The sequence below is a fragment of the Oratosquilla oratoria genome, chromosome 15 (assembly GCF_046742065.1).
Source record: "Oratosquilla oratoria isolate Oo_2021 chromosome 15, ASM4674206v1, whole genome shotgun sequence".
NCBI lineage: Eukaryota > Metazoa > Arthropoda > Malacostraca > Stomatopoda > Squillidae > Oratosquilla > Oratosquilla oratoria.
The window spans coordinates 24,961,276-24,987,569 of record NC_134791.1 but is presented as its reverse complement, the minus strand read 5'-3'; the positions used below and the strand labels follow the sequence as shown (position 1 = coordinate 24,987,569).

The 26,294-nt window shown below is 40.2% G+C and overlaps 3 protein-coding genes across 5 annotated transcripts in view; 2 read left to right on the top strand and 1 right to left on the bottom strand.

The window, feature by feature from the left end:
- The window catches only part of LOC143033019 (uncharacterized), a 787,267-nt gene that overhangs the window by 462,746 nt on the left and 298,227 nt on the right, over nt 1-26,294 (top strand). The gene's annotated exons all lie outside the window — the stretch shown is intronic.
- On the top strand, nt 4,434-5,402 carry LOC143033081 (serine/threonine-protein kinase Chk1-like). The gene has a single exon (XM_076198279.1). It carries the CDS (start codon nt 4,434-4,436, stop codon nt 5,400-5,402), a length of 969 nt encoding a protein of 322 aa, XP_076054394.1.
- LOC143033080 (uncharacterized) lies at nt 11,955-15,314 on the bottom strand. Its single transcript, XM_076198278.1, has 3 exons — nt 15,063-15,314; nt 14,330-14,879; nt 11,955-14,242 (listed from the first exon to the last, which is right to left on the bottom strand). Exons 1-3 carry the CDS (start codon nt 15,312-15,314, stop codon nt 11,955-11,957), a joined length of 3,090 nt encoding a protein of 1,029 aa, XP_076054393.1.

Here is a 26,294-nt window from a genome sequence, read left to right as displayed (position 1 = left end):
CATGGGTCTAGAGACATAAAAATTGAAGAGAGATATTTATTTAAGTAGAAAAATTAGGAACAAGCCTGGGAGTCTTAAATGTGCCAATTCATTTTGATAGGGAATAACCAACGATTAAAATGTCAAGAATGTAAGAATGAAGACCCATTGGGGGGACAAATGAATCTTAAAGATTCAGTTCATTTTTTACCACAAAATTCAGTAAGATTTACAATTATCATTATGGAAATCATTCATCATAATCAGCGACCGTTGTAGAATGGCACATGAATAAATTCGCTGTGCAATTATAAATATATAAAAAATACCAAAGAAGTCTTTTTCTTCATATTCATTATAATTCATCGTTCGAAATTCTGTCTTAAGATATGCTATGTCACTCGTCAAAATTGATGTTCATGATAAGGATTAAATCACCCCATATCGGAGGGCTAGAACGGTGCCCTTCACAGAGGACTTTGTTGCGTGGAATTTAATTAACCATGCCCTTGATTCAACTTCGCCGGTGGCAGGGTTCGAACCTCCATTACAAAGGATTACAAAGGCGGAGAATGCCGACAGGAGACCTTTTGGTCCATTCATTATTTAGTAATAATAAATTAATAAATAAAAACTATAATAATGTAAATAACATATAAAATACATAAATAAATGTACTGTACAGGTATAGTTAAATAATAAACAAACAGGTAAGTAGTAAATGATAATAAATTGACATATAATAAATGACAATCAGACAAATAATAAAACAAAAACAAATCGCATAAGATAAATTATAATCATTACAGCATCTTGGTTTGGTATTTATCTTAATGATTCTTAAAGCTTCGAACTGAACTACATTGCAGCACCTGTGCAAGAAGTTTATTCCATTCATTAACTACACGGTTGGCGAAATTGTTTCTACCCACTTCCAAATTGAATGTATTTGCGGACAGTTTGAGACCATTGTTTCTTGTCTGATTCTCATTCAATGTAAAAATTTTGTCACTTCTGTTGTTGTCAATTCCCTTTAGAATTTTAAAGACTTGTATCAAGTCACCTGTAAGTCTACGCTTTTTTTTAGGAAAAACATTCATATGTGTTAGTCGATTTTCGTATGATTTATTTTTTATATTTGGAATCAGTTTTGTGGTTCGCCGTTGTACTTTTTCCAGTCTGTCAATGTTTTTAATGAGATTCAGTGATCATACGGAAACCGCATATCCCAATTTTGACGAACTAACAATTTATAGAGCTTGTTAATGAGTGATGGAGTTTTGAAGTCAAATGATCGCGCAATCAGTCCTAGAATCTTATTTGCTTTCTCAGATGCGGATATACACTGCTTGGATGATTTGAGATGGTTACTGATAATTACGCCGAGATCTTTTTCACTATTCACTTTTGCTAACGCATTTCCAAATAACCTGTACTTACTGTAATTTTTACCTTACATTTACTTGTGTTAAATTTCATTAGCCACTGTTCAGACCATTCCTGTAATTGATCTAAATCTTGTTGAATATCTAATTGGTTGAAGTAATCATTTGTCATTCCACACAGTTTTGTATCATCAGCAAATTTGGAAACAGTACATTTTAGTCCATGGTCTATGTCATTTATATATACTATGAATAGAAGTGGCCCAAGAACGGAACCCTGAGGAACTCCACCTGTAACATTTTTCCATCTAGAAGTTTTTACATTTAAAACAACTCTGTTTTTGATCATTGAACCAATTACTAGTCCAACTTAATAGAGTACCACTTATTCCGTGTGAAGTTAATTTAGTAAGTAGTCTTTCGTGGGGGACGGTATCAAAATTTTTTGCAAATTCTAGATATATTAAATCTATATTGTTTCTTTTGTCATAATTCGAGATAACTGTGTTGTAGAATTCGAGTAAGTCACACAAGAACGTTTCCGTCTGCATTCATGCTGGCTATCATTTATCAAACAGTTACTATTTAAATGATGTTCGATAGCATCTCTGAAGATATTTTCCATTATTTCTCCTACGATTGAAGTCAAACTTATAGGCCTACAGTTATTTGGTTTCTTTTTGTCACCTTTTTTGAATATGGGAGTAACATTAGCTAGCTTCCATTCTGTTGGGACATCTCCGGATATGATGGATTTCTTGAAAATAATTTCTAATGTAACAACAATCTCATTTTTCATTTCCATTAAGATTCTTGGATGTCAACCGTCAGGCCCTGGTGTTTCATTAACTTTGAGTTTCTCTATACACCTTTTAATTTTTTCTTTTTTTATATTTACCGTAGTGAGTAAGTTTATCCTAGACTATTCACAGGTTTCAGTTTGGAGTTCACTTTGCGGTGTTTCGTTTACGAATACCGAGCTAAAATAATTATTTAAAATATTACACATTCCTTCATTTGAATATTCAAGTTGACCGTAAACAGATAATAGTGGGCCAATGTGATTCCTAATAACCTTTTTATCCCTAATGTAACTATAGTTATTTGGGATTCTCTTTGGATTTATCAGCGATATTCATCTCATACTGTCGTTTTCGTTTTTTATTGTCTTTTCTTAAATCTCTCTGTATTATTACATAACTTTGATAGTCATTAGGTGCACCCGAGCACTTGTATTTCTTATAAGCCTGTCTCTTTTTAGCAATACTTTTTCAGTTTCTTTGTCGAGCTACTTTGGGCGAGCCTGATTTGAGGAACGTCTGTCCTTAAATGGGAAGTATGAATCATCTTAGTGAGCGTATTTTGGAACATTTCCCACATCTGATCTACAGGTCTTTCGCTTAATTTTGCCTCCCAATCTGTAAGATGAAGCTCCTGTTGTAGTCCTATGAACTGAGTTTGACTGAAATCGGGTATTTTAGAAACACAGGTATCTATTTTAAAAAATTGTGGGTGTTTGAATCTAAGTTGTGATCGCTATTTGCAACAAATTCACCGACTTCTACATCAGTTACCATGCTTTCGCGGCTAGTGATCAATAGATGAGTAAGTTTCCATATCTTGTGGGCTCTTTTACATGCTGAATTAAGTAGTTGTCACCAAGAAAATCAATCAAGCGACTACCTATATGGGCATGTTCAAGGGTCATCCTATCAATGTCAGTAAAATTGAAATTACCCGTTATCAATAAATCCCGGTTGCAGAAACTAGACCGTTCTTGAAATAACAGTTTGTCGTCTGCTAAAGATAATGTCCTTGGCCTATACATTACACGTACATTCATTTTTTGTCCATTTTCTTTGGGTAAACTCAACCCACAAACTATCATATGCATCCTGTTTCACTATCTCTAAAACACAAGCATGGGCATTGTTTTTAACGTCCAACAGAACACCCCCACCTTTCTTGTGGTTTCTATCCTGATGAAAGTGTTTCAATCCCGCAATATTAAATTCAGCTTCTAACTCTGTACCGTTTAACCATGTCTCAGTTATTCCTATCATATCGATATTTCCGCTTTTGACATACGCCTGTATTTCTTGAAATTTGTTCCTAATACTACGAGTATTAAAGTACCTGGTTTTAGGAAACTCGTGATTATTTCTTTTTGACACATTTTGAGTTTCAATATCATATCTTACATTATAATTTTACCGCAAGTAACGACGCCTTAACCCGTCCAGCCATCCATTTCGATATACGAGTATATCCTTTGCTACACAAGTATATCCTTTGCTATAAGAATATATCCTTGTCCTTTGGTACATATAAACAATATAAAATAAATGGCAGTCATTACAGCACCTTTCTTAAGTGTTTATCTAAACAAACATTAAAGCTTCGAACTGAAATACATTGTACTTGTGTAGCAAAGGACATACTCGTATAGCTAAGGATATGTTCTTATAACGGTGGATATACTTGTGTTTGCTATTATTTGTTTTATTGTTATTTGCTTTTTTTTCATTTATTATTCGTTATTATTCAATTTACTATTATTTACTATGTACCTGTTTGTTTATTATTTAACTATACCTATGCATTTATTTATCTTATTTATTATAATATTATAATTTTTATTTATTTTCTTTTTATTTATTTTTCTCTTATTTATTTATCATTATTATAATTTTTTCCGCTTTCGACATAGTTATGGAACAAAAGGTCTGCTGTCGGCAAGCTCCGCCTTTGTAATCCGTTGTAATTCTTCGCTATACGAGTATATTCGTTGCCGTTTCCTTTGCCCTATGTCCCTGTACTGTTAGGACAAGTAACAGTTACTGCTGGAAATCGGGAGTGCGGGATTCGAACCCAAAAACAAGCGAATGCGAAGCCAGCATGCTTCTAATTACGCCACCAGCGCACGAGAGAGAGAGAGAGAGAGAGAGCGAGTGCGCTTCAGCCCAAGCGCACCAAGTGACCACAAATCTACGAAATCCTCTTGACTCTTCGTGAAGATAGATCTTTCTCCTCCAGACTAGAGTCGTTGTGGGAATCTACTGCTTCAAGATGATCTTCCAGTTGTTTTTAGCCGTGAGGCGCTGTTTCCAGGAGATGAAGAAATGCCGAAGAGAAAATACTTCGACTTCCAAGGAACCTGACTTCGGTGGAACCGAAAACGAAGAAAACTTTGCCTCGTCGCCCGCCACCCTGACCGACTACGAAAGCCTCCTGAAGAAGAACGAAGAAACGTGCAAACGCTACAATTTTGCATCAGGATGGACTAAGGTCAGGGTCCTTGGAGAAGGTGGGTTTGGCAAAGTATTTTTACTAAGAAAGAAAAAGACGAAAATTGCTCGAAAATGTGTCCTTTCCCAGCCTACGGAATATGGATTTTCATCGGAAGAAATCATCCACATCCAGATGAGCCATCCAAATGTGCTCAAACTGTATTGCTGGGAACAGAAGGCCAACATTCTGTGTTTCAACCTGGAATATTGTTCCAGAGGAGATATCGCGAGCCTTCTGATTGACCTCGAGGAAAAAGATGCCAAATGTTATTTTAAGCAACTGTTGGATGGCGTTGCTTACATCCACGCAAGAGGCATCGTTCATAGAGATCTAAAGCCTGAAAACCTTCTTGTAACAAAAGATAAGGTTGTGAAGATCTCCGACTTTGGTCTTGCGGACTTTTTCATCGTCAACGGCAAAGAGATTCGCTTGACTGAGAAGGTGGGTACCGAACCGTACATGGCACCAGAAGTTCTACAGTCCCACAAGAAGAAATACCAAGGCCCTCCTGTCGATGTTTGGGCTTGTGGCATCATCTTTTTCAAGTTGATGACCAAAAGAAAGCCTTGGTCAAGAGCTGACCTGGATGACAAGGAGTACAAAATGTGGGTTGAAAATAGAAAGGGGCTATACAAGAAAGACGGCTGGAAGGAGCTAAACAAAGCCTTGAGGACACTTCTGAAGCTGTTGCTGGAACCGAACCCCACGCAGAGGATTTGTGGCTGGAGAAGAGTCTGCCGACATTGAGCAGATCCCGTTCTTGGACGCGTATCGCATTAAACCCTTCGTCACTGTTAATATTTGAAAGAGTCGTACAATTGACTTGAGCCTTTGGCTACCAGAGGTTTCCCTCAGCTGAATGAATATTACCATAAACCTATAATTGCATTAAGTTGTGCCCTGTGCCGAGGATGCCGGCTGGCCGACTGGGATGGAGCGTCGCTGCTTGCGGTGGAGGTCAGTGTGGCGGTGGTTCGAACCCTGCCAGCGAGGTGGGTTGGACCGGGGTCGTGGTTGATTAGGTTCCGCGCTACAAAGTCCTTGGTAAGAGGTACTGTCTTAGCCTTCTGATAATTAAACCGAATCAGTCAATTATGTCCTCAATATGTGGTGTATTGAGGTGTCATTTATATTCATAATTTAAGAAAATATCATTAGTGTTACCACTAGAATCAGAAAGTGGGAGAGGTAGTAATAGTGTACATGTGGGAGGAGGGAGGAGAGACGAGGGAAGAGGGAGAAGGAAGAGGAAGGAAGGAGGAGGGAGGAGAAAGCACGGGGTAGGGAGGAGGGAGGAGAAAGGACGGAGGAGGGAGAAGAAAAAGGAAGGAGGAAAGAGGGAGAACAAAGAGTAAGGGGGGAGAGTTTTACAAGAACCTTTTGGCAAAACTGGAATTATTTGGGTGTTATAATACTTCATGAATTATTGAATGACTGTGCTAAATGCATGTAAGTAAGTATACTCATTAGTGCAGAGTGGTGTTACGGTAGATAGACATATGTTTTAGACATTAGTTGTATTTAGGGTGAATAGATGTGAATTTTAGATCCAGAGTGTACATGATATAGGATTGGGGTAGTGTATGGAGACATCATCAGGATTAAAAAAAAAATAATAATAAAAAAAAAAAAAAAAGAGGGTTGGGGTTGAATGAAGTTAATGAAGCCATTTCCATGGCCTTAGAGACATAAAAAAATGCAGAATGATATATTCATTTAAATAGAAAATGTTGGACCAAACCTGGAAATCTTAAATGTGCAAATTGATTTTGATAGGGAATAACTAACGATAGAAATGTCAAGAATAAGATCCAGTAAAAGGACGAATGAATCTTAGAGATTATATGATATAAGTTGTAGAATCAGTTTATCTTTTACCACAAAATTTAGTAAATTCAAGAAAATATCATTAGTGTTACCACCAGAATCTTGAACTGGGAGAGGTAGTAATAATTTATATGTAGGAGGAGGGAGGAGAGACGAGGGAAGAAGGAGAAGGAAGAGGAAGGAAGGAGGAGGGAGGAGAAAGGACGGGGTAGAGAGGAGGAAGGATATAGGACGGAAGAGGGAGAAGAAAAAGGAAGGAGGAAAGAGGAAGTGGGAAGACTTTTACTACAAGCTTTACCAAATTTGGAATTATTTTGGTATTATAATACTTCGTAAATTATTGAATGACTATGCTAAATGCATGTAAGTAAGCGTAGTCTTTAGTGGAGAGTGGTGTTATGGTAGATAGACATATGTTTTAGACATGAATAGATCTGAGTTTTAGACATGAATAGATTTCAGTTTTAGATCCAAAGTGTACATGATACAGGATTTGGGTTCTTGGGTGGTGTACGGAGACATCAGAAAAAAAAGAAAAAAAAAAGGGGGGGGGGGTTGGATGATAGCAATGAAGCCATTTCCATGTGTCTAGAGACCTAAAAGATGAAGAGATTCATTTAAATAGAAAAAGTAGGAACAAGCCTGGGAGTCTTAAATGTGCCACTTGATTTTGATAGGGAATAACCAACGATAGAAATGTCAAGAATGTAAGAATGAAGATCCAGTGAAGGGATGAATGAATCTTAAAGATTCAGTTCATTTTTTACCACAAAATTCAGTAAGATTTACAATTATCATTATGGCAATCATTCATCACCCCATATCGGAGGGCTAGAACGGTGCGCCTCACAGAGGACTTTGTAGCGTGGAATTTAATTAACCATGCCCGTTGTTCAACTTCGCCGGTGGCAGGGTTCGAACCTCCCATACAAAGGATTACAAAGGCGTAGAATGCCGACAGGAGACCTATTGGTCCATTCATTATTTGATGATAATAAATTAATAAATAATAACTATAATAATGTAAATAACATATAAAATACATGAATAAATGTACAGGTATAGTTAAATAATGAACAAACAGGTAAGTAGTAAATAATATTAAATTGACATAACAAATAATAAATGACAATCAGATAAATAATAAAACAAAAACAAATCGTATAAAATAAATTATAATCATTACAGCATCTTGGTTTGGTATTTATCTTAATGATTCTTAAAGCTTCGAACTGAACTACATTGCAGCACCTGTGCAAGAAGTTTATTCCATTCATTAACTACACGGTTGGCGAAATTGTTTCTACCCACTTCCAAATTGAATGTATTTGCGGACAGTTTGAGACCATTGTTTCTTGTCTGATTCTCACTTCAATGTAAAAATTTTGTCACTTCTGTTGTTGTCAATTCCCTTTAGAATTTTAAAGACTTGTATCAAGTCACCTGTGAGTCTACGCCTTTTTTTTTAGGAAAAACATTCATATGTGTTAGTCGATTTTCGTATGATTTATTTTTGATATTTCGAATGAGTTTTGTGTTTCGCCGTTGTACTTTTTCCAGTCTATCAATGTCTTTAATGTGATTCAGTGATCATACGGAAACAGCATATTCCAAATGTGGACGAACTAACAATTTATAGAGCTTGTTAATGAGTGATGGAGTTTTGAAGTCAAATGATCGCGCAATCATTCCTAGAATCTTATTAGGTTTCTCAGATGAGGAAATATACTGCTTGGATGATTTGAGATGGTTACTGATAATTACGCCGAGATCTTTTTCACTATTCACTTTTGCTAACGCATTTCCAAATAACCTGTACCTACTGTAATTTTTACCTTACATTTACTTGTGTTAAATTTCATTAGCCACTGTTCAGACCATTCCTGTAATTGATCTAAATCTTGTTGAATATCTAATTGGTTGAAGTAATCATTTGTCATTCCACACAGATTTGTATCGTCAGCAAATTTGGAAACAGTAGATTTCAGTCCATGGTCTATGTCATTAATATATGCACTATGAATAGAAGTGGTCAAAAAACAGAGCCCTGAGGAACTCCACCTGAAACATTTTATCCATCCAGAAGTTTTTCCATTTAAAACAACTCTATTTTCGACCCTTCAACCAATTACTAGCCCAACTTAATAGGGTACCACTTATTCCGTGTGAAGCTAATTTAGTAAGTAGTCTTTCGTGTGGGACGGTATCAAATACTTTTGCAAGGTCTATATATATTAAATGTATATTGATTCTTTTGTCATAATTCGAGATAACTGTGTTGTAGAATTCGAGTAAGTTAGTCATGGAAGAACGTTTCCGTCTGAAACCATGTTGGCTATCATTTATCAAACGGTTACTTGCTAAATGATGTTCGATAGCATCTCTGAAGATATTTTCCATTATTTTTCTACGATTGAAGTCAAACTTATAGGCCTATAGTTATTTGGTTTCTTTTTGTCACCTTTTTTGAATATGGGAGTAACATTAGCTAGCTTCCATTCTCTTGGGACATCTCCGGATATGATGGATTTCTTGAAAATAATTTCTAATAGAACAAAAATATCATTTTTCATTTCTTTTATGATTCTTGGATGCCAATCGTCAGACCCTGGTGTAATATTAACTTTGAGTGTCTCTATACACCTAATTTTTTCTTCTCTTATATTTAGCGCAGTAAGTTCACCCTAGACTTTTCACAGGTTTCAGTTTGGAGTTCACTTTAAGGTGTTTTGTTTAGGAATACTTAGCTAAAATAATTGTTTAAAATATTACACATTCCTTCATTTGAATATTCAAGTTGACCGTCAGCAGATAATAGTGGACCAATGTGATTCCTAACAACCTTTTTATCTCTAATGTAACTATAGAATTCTTTGGGATTCTCTTTGGATTTATCAGCAATATTCATTTCGTATTGTTGTCGTTTTTTTCTATTGTCTTTGTAAAATCTCTCTGTATTGATAAATAACTTTGACAGTCGTTAGGTGCACCCGAGCACTTGTATTTCTTATAAGTCTGTCTCTTTTTAGCAATACTTTTTTCATTTTCTTTGTCGAGCCATTTTGGGCGAGCCTGATTTGGGGAACGTCTGTCCTTAAACGGGATGTAAGTATGAATAAACATTTCCCACATCAGATCTACAGATCTCTCTTAATTTTGCCTCCCAATCTGTAAGCTGAAGCTCCTGACGTAGTCCTATGAAGTGAGCTTTACTGAAATCGGGTATTTTAGAAACACAAGTATCTATTTTAGCAGTTTGAATCTAAGTTGTGATCGGTATTTGCAATAGTTTCACCGACTTCTACATCGGTTATCATGCTTTCGCGGCTAGTGATTAATAGATCGAGTAAGTTTCCATGCCTTGTGGGCTCTTTTACATGCTGAGATAAGTAATTGTAACCAAGAAAATCTATCAAGCGGCTACCTATATGGCCATATTCAAGGGTCATCCAATCAATGTCAGTAAAGTAGATATTACCCATTATCAATAAATCCCGGTTGCAGAAACTAGACCGTTATTGAAATAACAGTTTGTCGTCTGCTAATGATAATGTCCTTGGCCTATAAATTACACGTACATTCATTTTTTGTCGATTTGTTTGGGTAAACTCAACCCACAAACTATCATATGCATCCTGTTTCACTATCTCTAAAACACAAGCATTGACATTGTTTTTAACGTACAACAGAACACCCCCACCTTTCTTGTGGTTTCTATCCTGATGAAAGTGTTTCAATCCCGCAATATTAAATTCAGCTTCTAACTCTGTACCGTTTAACCATGTCTCAGTTATTCCTATTGTTACGTACGTCAAGGTTAGTCTAAGGGGGGAACATACATAACATTTCGAAGTGAATGAATTTAAAGCATACAATAACATTTAACAATATTTATTACCAACTGACATTCCCAACAAATACAATTAAACTTAACATTAAATTAGACTTATCTTAAATTAACTTAACACTATTCAACTTGACCACTAGGAACTTGAACAAATTAAGAACTTGAGTACACAGAGAACTTTGTTCCTTCCGCAACGCCCTACGTTACCAGCACCGAAGGGATGATGAGTAGTCCGATATCGTCTCTCGTCCACCAACACCAGGTTAGAAGCGAGTGTATTCAGCTTACAGCTGAGACTGACTCATGGGGCGGTGAACCCTCATTTTATAGGAGAGAGTCGAAAACTCAGGTGCTTCGAGGGTTTGAAGCCGGCTCGATGAAACATGGTGCGACGTGGCGGGGTGTGATTCAGAAGTGTCGTAGTGGTTGTTAGGTGGTAATAGGTGGTTAGTAGAGGTATACCTTACACTCCCCCACCATTAAGACGCCGCCACATCGGGATGTAGAGGCGGTGAGTGAGAATAAGATGGTTTATATACGGCTCAGGGTATCGGCCAACACGTTTTGGGATCCGGTGATATGGTGGATGTCTATGTTAAATGGTTGAAGGAACAGAGACCACCGAAGCATCCTTTGGTTCGAAGTTTTGTTACGGTGTAGAAAGGTCAGAGGGTTGTGGTCGCTGTATATTTTGAGAGGTTTTATGCTAGGTTGAAGGTAGCACTCAAACTTCTTGATAGCAGCCACTATAGCCAGTAGCTCCTTCTCTACAGTAGAATAGTTGAGTTGATGGACGTCTAGTTTTGCAGAGAAGTAGGCCACTGGGTGAAGAGTGTGAGAAGTACAGCTCCAATAGCGACATCACTAGCATCGGTGTGGAGAACGAAGGGTTTAGTGAAGTCTGGTGACCGTAGAACTGGATCCCTTGTAAGCATCGCCTTAAGATGTTCGAACGCGGCTTGACAATTTTGTGTCCACTTGTATGGAACAGAACCGCTGGTCAGCTTGGTGAGAGGAAGTGCAGCTTCGGCGAAGTTCGGGCAGAATCTCCGATAGTACTCTGCCATACCCAAAAACCTCATGAGCGCCTTCCGGGTAGCGGGAACAGGGTACTCCATGACAGCAGAGATGTTAGCAGTCTTGGGTCGAACGATGCCTTGCCCAACTTCATGTCCAAGATACGTCACTGTAGCCTTTCCAAAGCTGGTCTTGGAGAGTTTGACAGTCAGGTTGGCTTGGCATAATCTGGATTGCACAGCATCTACCTGTTGGAGGTGTTGTTGCCAGTCATGAGAAAAAATCAAGATGTCATCTAAATACACCCCCACACCCTTTAAGTCTTGCAATAGGTAGTTCATTGCCCTCTGAAAGGTGGCCGGACTATTCCTCATTCCGAAGGGCATGACATTATAATGATAGAGGCCAAATGGTGTTGTAAAAGCAGAGATCAATTTAGCCTCTTCTGTTAAAGGTATCTGACAGTAACCTTTCATTAGATCTATTTTAGTAATGTACTGGGCTGTTCCCACCTCGTCAATTAGGTCGTCAACGCGGGGTAATGGATATGCGTCAGGAACAGTTATAGAGTTGACTCTCCTATAGTCCGTACACAGGCGAAGTTGACCTCACTCCTTCGGCACCAGCAGGCACGACGAAGCCCAGAGGGATTGACTCGGGCTGGCCAATCCGTGGTCGAGCAGGAAGTTGACCTCACTCCTCATCTGCTCTCGCTTCTGGGGGTGGATTCTATAAGGATTGTGCCTAATAGGAGAAGATCCAGGTACAAGCTTCACGTCATGAGTGGTAATGTTGCAGATGCCGGACACATCTTTGAAGAGAGAGTCATATTTGTGAATGATTTCAGTTACATCATTGGCATGTTCATTCGTGAGATGACTAAGGTAGGGAACTAGGTTACCAAGTATATGCGAATTATCGGTAGGATGGGAGTCAATGTTCGGTAAAATCTTGTCAAAATTAATGTACATGGCATTATTAGGTGTATGAGACATAACATTAGGTACAGTATTCACCGCTAACACTTGTTTCTCATAGTCTAGTAGTGGGCTAGTGGTCTTATATGGTTTAATTAGGTTCACATGAATATGTTGGGTAGCCTTGCGACGGTCGGGTGTTGAAATTACATAGTTAGAATCTGATAGTTTCTTAGAAATTTTGTATGGTCCATGATATTTAGCGCTAAGAGGTGAACCAGAGATAGGGATGTATGCCAGGACTAAGTCCCCCTCTTTGAACTCTCTGACCAAGGCTTTTGAGTCAAAGTTAGTCTTCATTACAGACTGGGCATGAGCTAGGTTAGTTTTGGCAAAAGAACGAACTTTATCCAAGTTAGATTTAAGAGAGGTAATGTAATTGTTTACCGTGACTAACTTTGTAGAAGGTAAGGAGATCAAATGATCTTTGATGACCTTTAGGGGTCCTCTTACCTTGCGTCCAAAGAGCAACTCAAAAGGTGAGACCCCTAGGGATTCTGATGGTGTTTCCCTTATGGCAAATAGAAGAAATTGCAGGCCCTCATCCCAATCTCTGTCTCCCTCACAGCAGAACTTCCTAATCATAGATTTCATAGTCTGATGAAAACGTTCCAAGGCCCCCTGCGACTGAGGATGGTAAGCTGTTGATAGAGTTTGTTTAATACCGAGCAGCTTTAGAACTTCTGCAAATAGAACACTGGTAAAATTGCTACCTCTGTCTGATTGGATTTCTTCTGGGATTCCAAAGGTCGTGAACAAGTTAGTGAGTGTATTAGCAACAGTTTTAGCAGAGATATTCTTAAGAGGAAAAGCATCAGGGTATCTTGTAGTTGGGCAAAGTGTGGTGAGAATGTATTGGTTGCCTTTCTTTGTCTTTGGGAGAGGTCCAACAATGTCTATAATTAATTTACTGAAAGGCTCAAAAGGTACTTTAATAGGCTGCAATGGATATGGTGGTATAGTTTCATTAGGTTTCCCAACAATCTGGCATGGGTGGCAATTCTTAACAAATTCAGCTACATCTTTTTTCATGCCAGGCCAATAAAACTCATTCAGAAGGCGAAGATATGTCTTCCTTATTCCTAAATGACCTGAGAGACCTTGGTGAGCTACTTCCATTATAGGAGTTCTCAAGCTGGTGGGTAATACAATTTGGTGACATTCTGCCCAGGTGTCATCATCTGATAATTGCGGTGGTCTGTAAAGTCTCATGAGGATGTTATCATGATAGTAGAATGATGGAGGATGTAGAATATCTTCCTTGGGAACTACTTTAGAGTGTAAGGGAGTTAGAGTAGTGTCATTCTGTTGTGCTTCTAATAAACTCTGTTCAGTGAATATTTGTGGAATAGCACTTGGAGGAGGAAGGGGTGAATGTGTAGGTGTGTCTTTTAATTTTTGGGATCGGGTTACCGCACAACTAGGGAACAAATTTGGCTGTTCTCGCTCTAACTCATCAGTAGGGTTATGCGTTAAGGGAGTGTCACTCAAAATGATAGGAGCAGGAGTTTGTACAAGTCCACCAGCTATGTCATTACCAAGAAGTAAACTACAGTCTGGGATAGGAAGGGAAGGTTGTTCGCTCACCGCCACCGTTACAAGTCCCTGAACAATGCCGCAGCTGAGGTGCACCCGAGCTAGTCTCAAAGGAAACTGGCTGTTAAAGTCATGGAGGTACACACTTTCGCCGGTATAATTGCTGTCTATACCAGGAACAGATGACTTTAGTATAACCGTCTGGGCAGCAGCTGTATCTCTCACGATACGAATGGGGTGCACCTCGCCACCATCCTCCAGAGATACGGCACCAAGTGAACGGAAAGGCTGAAAGATATCGGCAGTTTTACTGGTTGGCACAGACAGAATTGCAGCTACAGGTTTGCTGGGAGCAGTAGTTTGTGACACTTTACATTTAGGGTCTGGGCATTGTTTTATGTGGTGTCCACGTCTTTTACAAAATGAGCAGGTTAGATTTGTTTTTAAATTACTCTAATCTACCAGCTCACCATCCTTAAACCCACTATTAGACTTTACATTATGCTGGAGCACTCTCCTCTCCCTGGTGGGCGAACGATGGACCAGGGAAAACACATCAGCCAACTGTGCGGCCTTAATCAGGTCATTTTCTCCCCTATCGATGAGGTGCATTTTGATAGAGTAGGGAATCTTTCTTATAAATTCCTCTAATCCTATAACATTAACAAGTTCATCAAAAGTATTAACACTGGCTGACTTTAACCACCTCTTAAGACCCCTTAATTTCTCAGAGGCAAATTCATGGTAAGTTTGATACTGAAGTTTATTAAGTGACCTAAATGCTTGTCTGTATCCTTCTGTACTGATTGAGTACGAAGCTAGAATTGCTACTTTAACCTCGTCATAATTAGTGTTATCGTCCACATTATTACATACTTTAAGTGCTTTATCAGACAGCTTAGGTTTAATAAGCCAAACCCAGTCAGGTTTAGGAATTTCAAAGTGTAGAGATGTGGATTCAAATTCCCTAAAGAAAGACTCAGGATCACTATCAGGAAATGTAGGTATAAGCTTGACATACTTCAGCAAATCAGTCTTAGTTTTAGGAGAGTTGGCATTGTTTTGAATGTCTAATTGCTTAAGTTGAAGTTCATGAGCCCTTTCCTTTTCTCTTTCTTCTCTCTCCTTTTCTCTTTCTTCTCTCTCCTTTTCTCTTTCTTCTCTGTCATAGTCTATTTGCATTTGTTGAGACATTAGCTTCACTTTCTCTAGTTCAAGTAATAGATTAGGATCTGAAGTCTGTAACGAACGTGAAGCTTCGAGGACATCTTTATCCCCTAAGTGAGCTAGAATTAGAGCACGTAGCTCATCTTTCCTTAAGTCAGGTTTGAAAGAGATATTGAAGGTCTTTGCTATATACTTTAAATCGTCCTTACAAATATTAGTCTCTTTGAATTCTTGGATCTCTGGGTTACCCACAAACTCAGTCGCTTTGAAATCACTCTGCTTAGCCATGGTTTAAATTTAAAAGATTCCGTACTCTATATATATATATATAAGTGAAACCTGCTTAGAGCCTGGCAAGTTAACTCGAGAATAAGCTAAAGGCCTTACAGGTATCATGAAGTTTATCACCTGGCATAAACTTAAGTGGCAAGACCGAATTAGGTTCTTGCAAGGTACGTTCTACTCGTAACAAGCCAAAAGGAAACAGGGGGACAGCAGCCCACACTACTGTAAAACAAGGGCCCTATTCATAGGTATACTCTGTAGTTTAAGTAAAAAGTAGAGTATTTGGGTTGGTCAAGTTACAGCGACGTAATCGTGCATAAAGTAAATTCACATAAGTTATAGTAAGCAAGGAAAAGGAGTCACAATTGCAAGCTGTATGTGGGAGAACACCACTTCTGTCGGTAAGAACAATACATAGAACAACCTACTGTACTAACTACCCCTATTTGGCCATTTATAGAGAATTTAAAGCAGGTACAAGCAGGATTCACAATAAATGCACACAAGGTATAGAGACGTTGCGGAGAGAAGTCAAGTTCCAGGTGAAAATATTTTTCAATTTCAAGTTAAATACAATTATTAAACTATTAGAGAGAATCAGAGTGATTACGATGACTTATTACGATCAACGAGTCAGATCCCGGTCGGGCCCCCACAAATGTTACGTACGTCAAGGTTAGTCTAAGGGGGGAACATACATAACATTTCGAAGTGAATGAATTTAAAGCATACAATAACATTTAACAATATTTATTACCAACTGACATTCCCAACAAATACAATTAAACTTAACATTAAATTAGACTTATCTTAAATTAACTTAACACTATTCAACTTGACCACTAGGAACTTGAACAAATTAAGAACTTGAGTACACAGAGAACTTGGTTCCTTCCGCAACGCCCTACGTTACCAGCACCGAAGGGATGATGAGTAGTCCGATATCGTCTCTCGTCCACCAACACCAGGTTAGAAGCGAGTGTATTCAGCTTACAGCTGAGACTGACTCATGTTTTTTTTTTTTGTTTTTTTTTTGGATCTTTAAGGCTATCGACCTATAATGAGGTCATTAAGCCCGGTGTGAACCTGCGATCCTTTTTATTCTACCATTATAATTCCCACAATAGTCCAGTAGTGCGCAAATAAAATACTACTTTGTCAATAAGTAAACGGTCGTCTGTCAAAAGATTTGTGGTGCTCAGCTGAATTTTCTTAATTTGGCAATGTTGTATGAGCGCTTGGCGCTGTGTGTTGTATTTTGAGCAGTGTAGGAGTATGTGTCTTATGGATAGTATAGTGTTGCATGTGTTGCATTGGGGAGGAAATACGCCGTCAATATATGGTTTTAAGTGGGTGAGGCGGGTCGAGTTCATCCTCAGTCTTGCTATGGCGATTTCCTCGAGTCTGTTATTTCTGTATGATGTCGACCAATCTGTTATGTGTTCCTTTTGTTTGTGAGAAATGTCGAGATTGTTCCACTGGAGTTGCCAGTGGGTGTGTAATTGTTTTCTTAGTATGGAATTGAAGGTGCCTATGTCCAGGGGTATGTCGGTAATAGAGTCTATTTCTAAAGCAGTTTTGGCTAAGATGTCCGCTTTCTCATTCCCGAAGATCCCAATGTGACTGGGAACCCAAGAGAGAGTAATGGACTTACTAGTTATCGACAATGTGCTAATGATTTTGCCCAAGAGGAAGTTCTCCATATGGTTACCTGTCTTGATTGATTTTAGTGCACTTAATGAATCTGTGAATATGACGAATTTACTATGTGTGTCGGATTGAGCATATTCTAAGGCTTTATATATGCCGTAGAGTTCGGCGATATATATGCTCGTATGGTTCGGCAATCTGAACATCATCCGGGTTTTGTTGCAGTATAACCCTGTCCCAGTTTTGTGGCCGCACTTGGAGCCATCAGTGTACAGTGCCATGTGGTCATTGTACTTATGGATGGTCTCCAAGGTCTTTTGTTTTAGTTCTTCTTTGGATGAAGTCTTCTTTTGTAGGTCTTGGTTAATGAAGATCTTCGGGGCGATGTTTTCCCACGGTGGTAAGACGGTGGCTTCAATCTGTTCTATTGACCACAGTGGCACTGAATATTGCTCGCACAAGGATCGGATCCTGATGGAAAGGGGATTTAGGCTGGAGTTGGTGAAGTGCTCATATCGTTGGATTGTCTCCTTGCAGGGATGTTGAGGGGTGCGAAGCGCTTTGGCGACGTATCTTAGGGCAAGGAGCTCGCGCCTGTAGTGGAGGGGGGGTACGTTTGCTTCGACCTCCAGCCTCTCGATCCTTGTGCAGCGTAGTGCTCCAAGTGCTATTCTTAGGCCTTTGTTTTGGATGATGTTCAGGGGTTGTAACGTGGCTAGTGTTGCCGAACCATAAATCTGACACCCATAGTCTAGTTTTGATCTAATTAGGGACTTATAAATCATTAGCAGGGATTTCCTATCTGCTCCCCAATTTGTGCCCGTTAGTTTACGTAGCAAATTAATTCTCTTGTTGCACGCATCAACTAGGTATTTTACATGGGCCTTCCAGTTTAGCCTGGAGTCCAGTCTCAGGCCAAGAAAAAAGGTTGAGTTTTGTACTGGAATGGGAGTACCATGTAATTGCAGATTTATTTCTGCCTGGGCTCTGCGTGAAAATACAATTACTGTTGACTTTAATTCCGAAAACTTAAATCCCCATTTGTCAGACCAGTCCTGGAGCGAGTCCAGGGCCAGTTGTACGCGAGAGCCGGAAAACTTGGCATTCGGAGAGGAATGCCAGATTCCGACATCGTCAGCGTATAATGAGTATTTAAGGTTCCGAGGTGGAGCGGGTAGAATATCGTTTATCAGCAACATAAAAAGTGTGGGGCTTAACACACTTCCCTGTGGTACGCCATTTTCTTGGGTGCGTACTGTTGAATAGTAATTTTGAATTTTGACCGAAAATGTGCGGTCTTTTAAATTTTTTTGAATGAAAATAGGGAGATTCCCTCTAAGGCCAAGTGCATAGAGTTTTTCGAGGATACCACGTCGCCATGACATTTAGTAGGCTCTTTCTAAATCCAAAAAGCAAGCAACAAGATATTCTTTCCTCTCGAAGGAGGAGAGGATATCTTGTTCTAATTTGACTAAATGGTCAAGACTACTTCTATTTTTCCTGAAACCACATTGGGCAGGAACTATTAAATTTTGAGATTCTAGTATGTATTTCAATCTGTTATTGGCCATACGTTCTAATACTTTGCATAAGCAGTTGGTAAGCGCTATAGGGCGATAAGAGGAAGGACTCTTTGGGTCCTTCCCCTTTTTGAGAATAGGTATGACGTGGGCATGTCTCCATGTTTTTGGGAATTCTTGACTAATCCAAATTGTGTTGTATATTTCTAATAATTTTTCCAGTGAAATTGAATTCAAGTGTTGCAGCATCTCATACCTAATCTCATCTGGGCCAGCAGAGGTTCCTCTACACGAGCTTAAGGCTTGTTTAAGCTCGTGTAGTTGGAAGGGGGTGTTATATTCGTAGTGTGTCTGTGTATGGAAGATCAGAGGTTCTGCTTCCCGTGTTTGTTTGTGTTGTAAAAAGGTTGGTGAATAGTTATTCGTGTTGCTTGTTTGCGTAAATGTGTCTGCGATTGTGTTTGCGATGTCCAGGGGAGCATCTACAAACTTGTTTCCAATTGTTAGGGTCTTAATGTTGGGCGTGTATTTGCCGTCTATTTTACGGACGGCTGACCAGATTTGTGATAGAGAAGTGTTTGCGTTTATTGTGGAGATGTAGTCATGCCAAGACTTACGTTTGGCATGTTTTATTGTTCTACGGGCCTCTGCTTGCGTCTTTTTAAAAGTAATGAAATGGGGTGCAATAGGGTTATTTTTAAAAGTTCGATATGCCCTATTCCGCTTGCAAAGTGCTTTTCTGCAGTCTGATGTCCACCAAGGAACTCTATGCTTGTGAAATACCGAGGTTTTTGGTATATGCTCATGCGCTGAATTCAAAATAGAGTTTGATAAATTGAAAATTTTGTCATCCATATTATCCCCTGTGATGTTGACGTTGGTGGTTGTGCGATACATTTCCCAGTTGGCCTTTTTGATGTTAAATTTGGGACAGGGAGGGGGTGAGTTGTCTCCGTAGGCTGGAGGAGCCGTAGTGTTGTTACCCCCTATTTTTATTATTACTGGGAAATGATCGCTTAGCATGGTGTCGTCATGCGTATCCCATTGGGTGTTGTCAGACAACGCAGGAGATGATATGGATAAATCTATACATGAAAATGAACCCCTAGTATTGTCTACTCGAGTGGGACTGCCAGTGTTTAGGAGGACCAGGTTGTTTGATTCGAGCACTTCTTCCATCTGCTCCCCTCGACGGGAGGTTCTTTTGCTACCCCACATGCGATGGTGGGAGTTAAAATCTCCCACTATCAGTTTGTGGTGGGGTAGTTGTTTGAAGAGCTCGTTTACCTCCTCTAGTGGGAAACGAGGGTCGGGAGGTAGATAAACGGAGCAGATGGTCGCGAGTTTGTTGTTTATTTTAGTTATGACAGCGACTGCTTCCAAGGTGGTGGCCAGTGGTAATTCCACTTGGGGAAGGCAGTCGCTGACTGCAACTGCGACCCCCCCTCCAGGCGCCAACCTGTCCTTCCTATAGGTGGTATAGTTCTTCAGTTGGAACTGAACACTGGGGTCAAGGTGGGTCTCTTGTAGACATATAACTGAGGGGTTGTTGAGTGAGTTAAAGATCGTTAAGTCATTTACTTTACTTCTAACACCTCGGCAATTCCACTGGATTATTTTCATTTTTTTATTTATTTATTTATTTATTTATTTATTTATTTATTTTTTATTTTTTTATTTTTTTTTTATCTGCTTCGGTTTCTTCCTTTCTTGGCCTTAGTGGGAGAGGTGTGTTTAGCCCCGGATGAACGGTCTGGGCTGGTTAGAGGACTTAAAAGACGTTTTTGGGAAACGGAGATCTCCATATTGACATCCTCTTCTGTACGTGTGGACACACGTTTGGAAGGCTCTGGGATGGCCGGGGAAGGAAGGTGCGAGTGAGTTTGCCTTTGGCGGTGTTCTTTTTCCTTGGAGTGTTTGGTCTCTGTTTGTGTTTCAATGGTTCTATAGGTTTTCTTAACTGCCGAAGCATAGGAAGTTGCTCCGGAAGTACTAGTTGGTGTCACTAGTCTTTCCATCACACGCTTCCTTGCTTCGTAAAAGGATATGCCACAAGTTGCTTTTTCCGTACAAATTTGTTTTTCTATTTTGAAGGTGGGACAGTCTCGGGAGGTGGATGCATGATCGTTATTGGAGGGACAGTTGACACATTGAAACACGTTAGTAGAGCAAGCATCCGTTGGATGTTCGCCTGCACATTTACCGCATACGATTGATTGTTTGCTGCAGAATTTGGCAAGGTGACCATATTTGAAACACTTGTTGCAGCGCAAAGGGTTAGGGACATATGGTCGTGTTGGGACATGAATGTATCCTACTTTGACGTGGTCAGGGAGGGTTGTTGAATTGAAAGTGAGAATTAACAGGGGCGTGTTCACTCGCATGTTCCTTTCTCGGTCCAGTCGCGTTATGAATTTAACATCTAGTATTCCTTCCGATTTCATCTCGTCGAGGATGTCACACTCCTCCATGGTCACCAAGTCTCTGCAGTGGATTACTCCTCTGCAGGAGTTGAGTGATCTAGGGAGGGATGCAACAGCATCGAATGAATGAAACTTCCTAGCCTTAAGTAGATCGCGTGTAGCTCTCCCAGAGTTGGTGGTAACTTGGAGGTCTCCGCTCCTAAGTTTTTTCACTTGGCTAATATCATCGGTATATTGGGAAAGACATTTCTTAAGCATAAAAGGATTGAGGTCGGCTAATCGGGTCTGGTCGGAATGAATAAACACATGTCTTGCCTTGTCCGGGTCGATATTGGGGTCGTCAGGGGAAGTCTTCCTAGTTTGCAGGGATGGAGTTGAGGACTCCATCCTGCGCGTTGGGGTGGGGGGACGAGCCCCCTGGTACACAGAAAAAATGTGCTCAGCAGAGCAAAAATACAATATAAAGGGGGTCACACAGCTTCCTTTGGCGACTGGTGACAGCCGCGTAATAGGACCACTGTGTGCCCAGTGGTACGGGGTCTACACTACTTCTAAACTACGATAGATGTTGCTAGATTTCGCCGGGCCGGACGACGAAGAAGTCTCACGAGCCAACAAGGGCTCGTGCGGATCCCGGAGAGCTACGAAATAACGAGAAAGGTGGTACAAGGAAAAAGTACTGGGAAATGCCCAGAGGTGGGTGGCAGTGTAACTGCCAAAAAAGCTTTCCAACGTAAAGCTGGACCACGATTACAGTTAACTCTAGGGAGTAGCCCTAGCAAGCTTAACTATGCTCGTGTGAGTGCGTCTGTCTGCTTTTTTTTTTTTTTTTTTTTTTTTTGTTGGATCTTTAAGGCTATCGACCTATAATGAGGTCATTAAGCCTGGTGTGAACCTGCGATCCTTTTTAATCTACCATTATAATTTCCACAATAGTCCTGATGTGCGCAAATAAAATACTACTTTGTCAATAAGTAAACGGTCATCGGTCAAAAGGTTTGTAGTGCTTAGTTGAATTTTTTTCAGTTTACAATATTGTATAAGCGCTTGGCGCTGTGTGTTGTACTTGGAGCAGTGTAGGAGTATGTGTCTTATGGATAATATGGTGTTGCAGGTGTTGCATTGGGGAGGAAATACGCCGTTTATGTATGGGTTTAAGTGGGTGAGGCGGGTCGAGTTCATCCTCAGTCTTGCTATGGCGATTTCCTCGAGTCTGTTGTTTCTGTATGATGTCGACCAATCTGTTATGTTTTCCTTTTGTTTGTGCAAGATGTGAAGGTTGTTCCACTGGAGTTGCCAGTGGGTGTGTAATTGTTTTCTTAGTATGGAATTGAAGGTACCTTTGTCCAGGGGTATGTCTGTAATAGAGTCCTTTTCTAAGGCAGATTTAGCTAAGGTGTCCGCTTTCTCATTCCCGAAGATCCCAATGTGACTGGGAACCCAAGAGAGAGTAATGGACTTGTTAGTCGTCGACAATGTGCTAATGATTTTGCCCAGGAGGAAATTTTCCATATGATTACTTATCTTAATTGTTTGAAGTGCGCTCAGAGAGTCTGTGAATATGACAAACTTACTATGTGTGTCAGATTGAGCGTTTTCTATGGCTTTGTATATGCCGAAGAGTTCTGCAATATATATGCTCGTATGGTCCGGCAATCTGAACATCATCCGGGTTTTGTTGGTGTATAACCCTGTCCCAGTTTTGTGGCCGCACTTGGAGCCATCCGTGTACAGTGCCCTGTGGTCATTGTACTTGTTAATCATTTCTAAGGTTTTCTGTCTTGTTTCTTCTATTGAGGATGATTTCTTCCTGAGGTCCTGGTTGGTGTTGACATTCAGGGCGATGTTTTTCCACGGCGGTGGGTACGTATGTTCTATCTTTTCTATTGACCACAGTGGCACTGAATACTGCTCGCACAAGAATCGGATCCTGGTGGAAAGGGGATTTAGGCTGGAGTTGGTGAAGTGTTCGTGTTGGTTTACCGCTTGCTTGCAGGGATGTTGTTGGGTACGAAGCACTTTGGCGGCGTATCGTAGTGTGAGGTGCTCGCGCCTGTAGTGGAGGGGGGGTACGTTTGCTTCAACCTCCAGCCTCTCGATTCTTGTGCAGCGTAATGCTCCAAGTGCTATTCTTAGGCCTTTGTTTTGGATGATGTTCAGGGGTTGTAACGTGGTTGGTGTTGCCGAACCATAAATCTGACACCCATAGTCTAATTTAGATCTAATTAGGGACTTATAAATCATTAGCAGGGATTTCCTATCTGCTCCCCAATTTGTGCCCGTTAGTTTACGTAGCAAATTAATTCTCTTGTTGCACGCATCAACTAGGTATTTTACATGGGCCTTCCAGTTTAGCCTGGAGTCCAGTCTCAGGCCAAGGAAAAAGGTTGAGTTTTGTACTGGAATGGGAGTACCATGTAATTGCAGATTTATTTCTGCCTGGGCTCTGCGTGAAAATACAATTACTGTTGACTTTAATTCCGAAAACTTAAATCCCCATTTGTCGGACCAGTCCTGGAGCGAGTCCAGGGCCAGTTGTACGCGAGAGCCGGAAAACTTGGCATTCGGTGAGGAATGCCAGATTCCGACATCGTCAGCGTATAATGAGTATTTAAGGTTCCGAGGTGGAGCGGGTAGAATATCGTTTATAAGCAACATGAATAATGTGGGACTTAACACACTTCCCTGTGGTACGCCATTTTCTTGGGTGCGTACTGTTGAATAAAAGTTTTGATTTTTAACGGAAAAAGTTCGTTCATTTAAGAAATTTTGAATGAAAATAGGGAGATTCCCTCTAAGGCCAAGAGCATAGAGTTTTTCGAGGATACCACGTCGCCATGCCATATCGTAGGCTCTTTCCAAATCTAAAAAGCAAGCAACAAGGTATTCTTTCCTCTCGAAAGAGGAAAGGATATCGTGTTCTAAGTTGACCAAATGGTCAAGACTACTTCTATTTTTCCTGAAACCATATTGGGCAGGAACTATTAAATTTTGAGACTCTAGAAGGAATTTTATTCTGTTATTGGCCATAAGTTCTAATACTTTGCATAAGCAGTTGGTAAGCGCTATAGGGCGATAGGAGGAGGGACTCTTTGGGTCCTTCCCCCTTTTGAGAATAGGTATGACGTGGGCATGTCTCCATGTTTTTGGGAACTCATGACTAATCCAAATTGTGTTGTATATGTCTAGTAATTTTTTCAGTGAAATTGAATTCAAATGTTGCAGCATCTCATACCTAATCCCGTCTGGGCCAGCAGAGGTTCCTCTACACGAGCTTAAGGCTTGTTCAAGCTCGTGTAGTGTGAAGGGGGTGTTATAATCGTGGTGTGTCTGTGTATGGAAGATCAGTGGTTCTGCTTCCCGTCTTTGTTTTAGTTGTAAAAAGATTGGAGAATAGTTATTTGTGCTGCTTGTTTGCGTGAACGTGTCTGCGATTGTGTTTGCGATGTCCGTGGGAGCATCTACAAACGTGTTTCCAATGTTCAGGGTCTTGATGCTGGGGGTATATTTGCCGTCGATTTTTCGAACGGCTGACCAGATTTGTGTTAGAGGAGTGTTTGCGTTTATTGTGGAGATGTAATCACGCCAAGACTTTCGTTTGGCGTGTTTGATGGTTCTACGGGCCTCTGCTTGCGTCTTTTTAAAAGTAATAAGGTTTGGTGCAATGGGGTTGTTTTTAAAAGTTCGATATGCCCTATTCCGCTTGCAAAGTGCTTTTCTGCAGTCTGATGTCCACCAGGGAACTCTATGCTTGAGAAATACCGAGGTTTTTGGTATATGCTTATGCGCTGAATTCAAAATTGAGTTTGATAAATTGAATATTTTGTCATCCATATTATCCCCTGTGATGTTGACGTTTGTGGTTGTGCGATACATTTCCCAGTTGGCTTTTTTGATGTTAAATTTGGGACAGGGAGGGGGTGGGTTGTCTCCGTAGGCTGGAGGAGCCGTAGCGTTATCACCCCCTGTTTTTAGGATTACTGGGAAATGATCGCTAAGCATGGTGTCGTCATGCGTGCTCCATTGGAGAATGTCAGACAACGCAGGAGATGATATGGATAAATCAATGCATGAAAAGGTACCCCTAGTATTGTCTACACGGGTGGGGCTGCCAGTATTTAGGAGGACCAGGTTGTTGGCATTGAGCACCTCGTCCATCTGCTCCCCTCGAGGAGACGTGTGGTTACTACCCCACGTGTGATGGTGGGAGTTAAAATCTCCCACTATCAGTTTGTGGTGGGGTAGCTGGCTGATCAACTCGTTGATTTCCACTAGTGGAAATCGAGGGTCGGGAGGTAGGTAAATGGAGCAGATGGTGACTAGTTTGTTTTGCAGTTTTGTTTTGATTGCGACTGCCTCCAAGTTGGTAGATAGTGGTAATTCCACTTGGGGAAGGCAGTCGCTGACTGCAACTGCGACCCCCCCTCCAGGCGCCAACCTGTCCTTCCTATATATGGTATAGCTTCGTAGTGTGAAGTCTACACTGGGCTTAAGATGTGTTTCCTGTAGACATATTACTGAGGGGTTGTTGAGGGCGTTAAAGATTATTAGGTCATTTAATTTACTTCTAACACCTCGGCAATTCCACTGGATTATTTTCATTTTTATGGGGCGGTGAACCCTCATTTTATAGGAGAGATTCGAAACCTCAGGTGCTTCGAGGGTTTGAAGCCGGCTCGATGAAACATGGTGCGACGTGGCGGGGTGTGATTCAGAAGTGTCGTAGTGGTTGTTAGGTGGTAATAGGTGGTTAGTAGAGGTATACCTTACACTATCATATCGATATTTTCGCTTTTGACATACGCCTGTATTTCTTGAAATTTGTTCCTAATACTAAGAGCATTAAAATACCTGGTTTTAAGACACTCGTGATTATTTTTTTTTTGACACATTTTGAGTTTCGATATCATGTTTTACATTATAATTTTACGAGAAGTAATGACGCCTTAACCTGTCCAGCAGAGCCATTCGATATACGAGTATATCCTTTGCTACCCAAGTATATCTTTCGCTATAAAAATATATCCTTGTCCTTTGGTACACATAAAGGATTACAAAGGCAGAGCATGCCGACAGGAGACCTTTTGGTCCATATCTAGGTCGGATGCAAAAAAAAATCATACATACATACATATACCAAGGCTTTTTCCCCCTTCCAAGGGAGGTAGCCAAAAAGGGAAAGGCATAAAAACACTCCCACCCATTTCATCCCTAAATACACTCCACACCCCTCCCACCCTCCCTCTCATCTGAGCACCTCCTATAAAATAAATGGCAGTCATTGCAGCACCTTGCTTAAGTATTTACTTGTGTTTGCTATTATTTGTTTTGTTACTATTTGCTTGATTTTCATTTGTTATTATCTATCTGTCAATTTGTTATTATATACT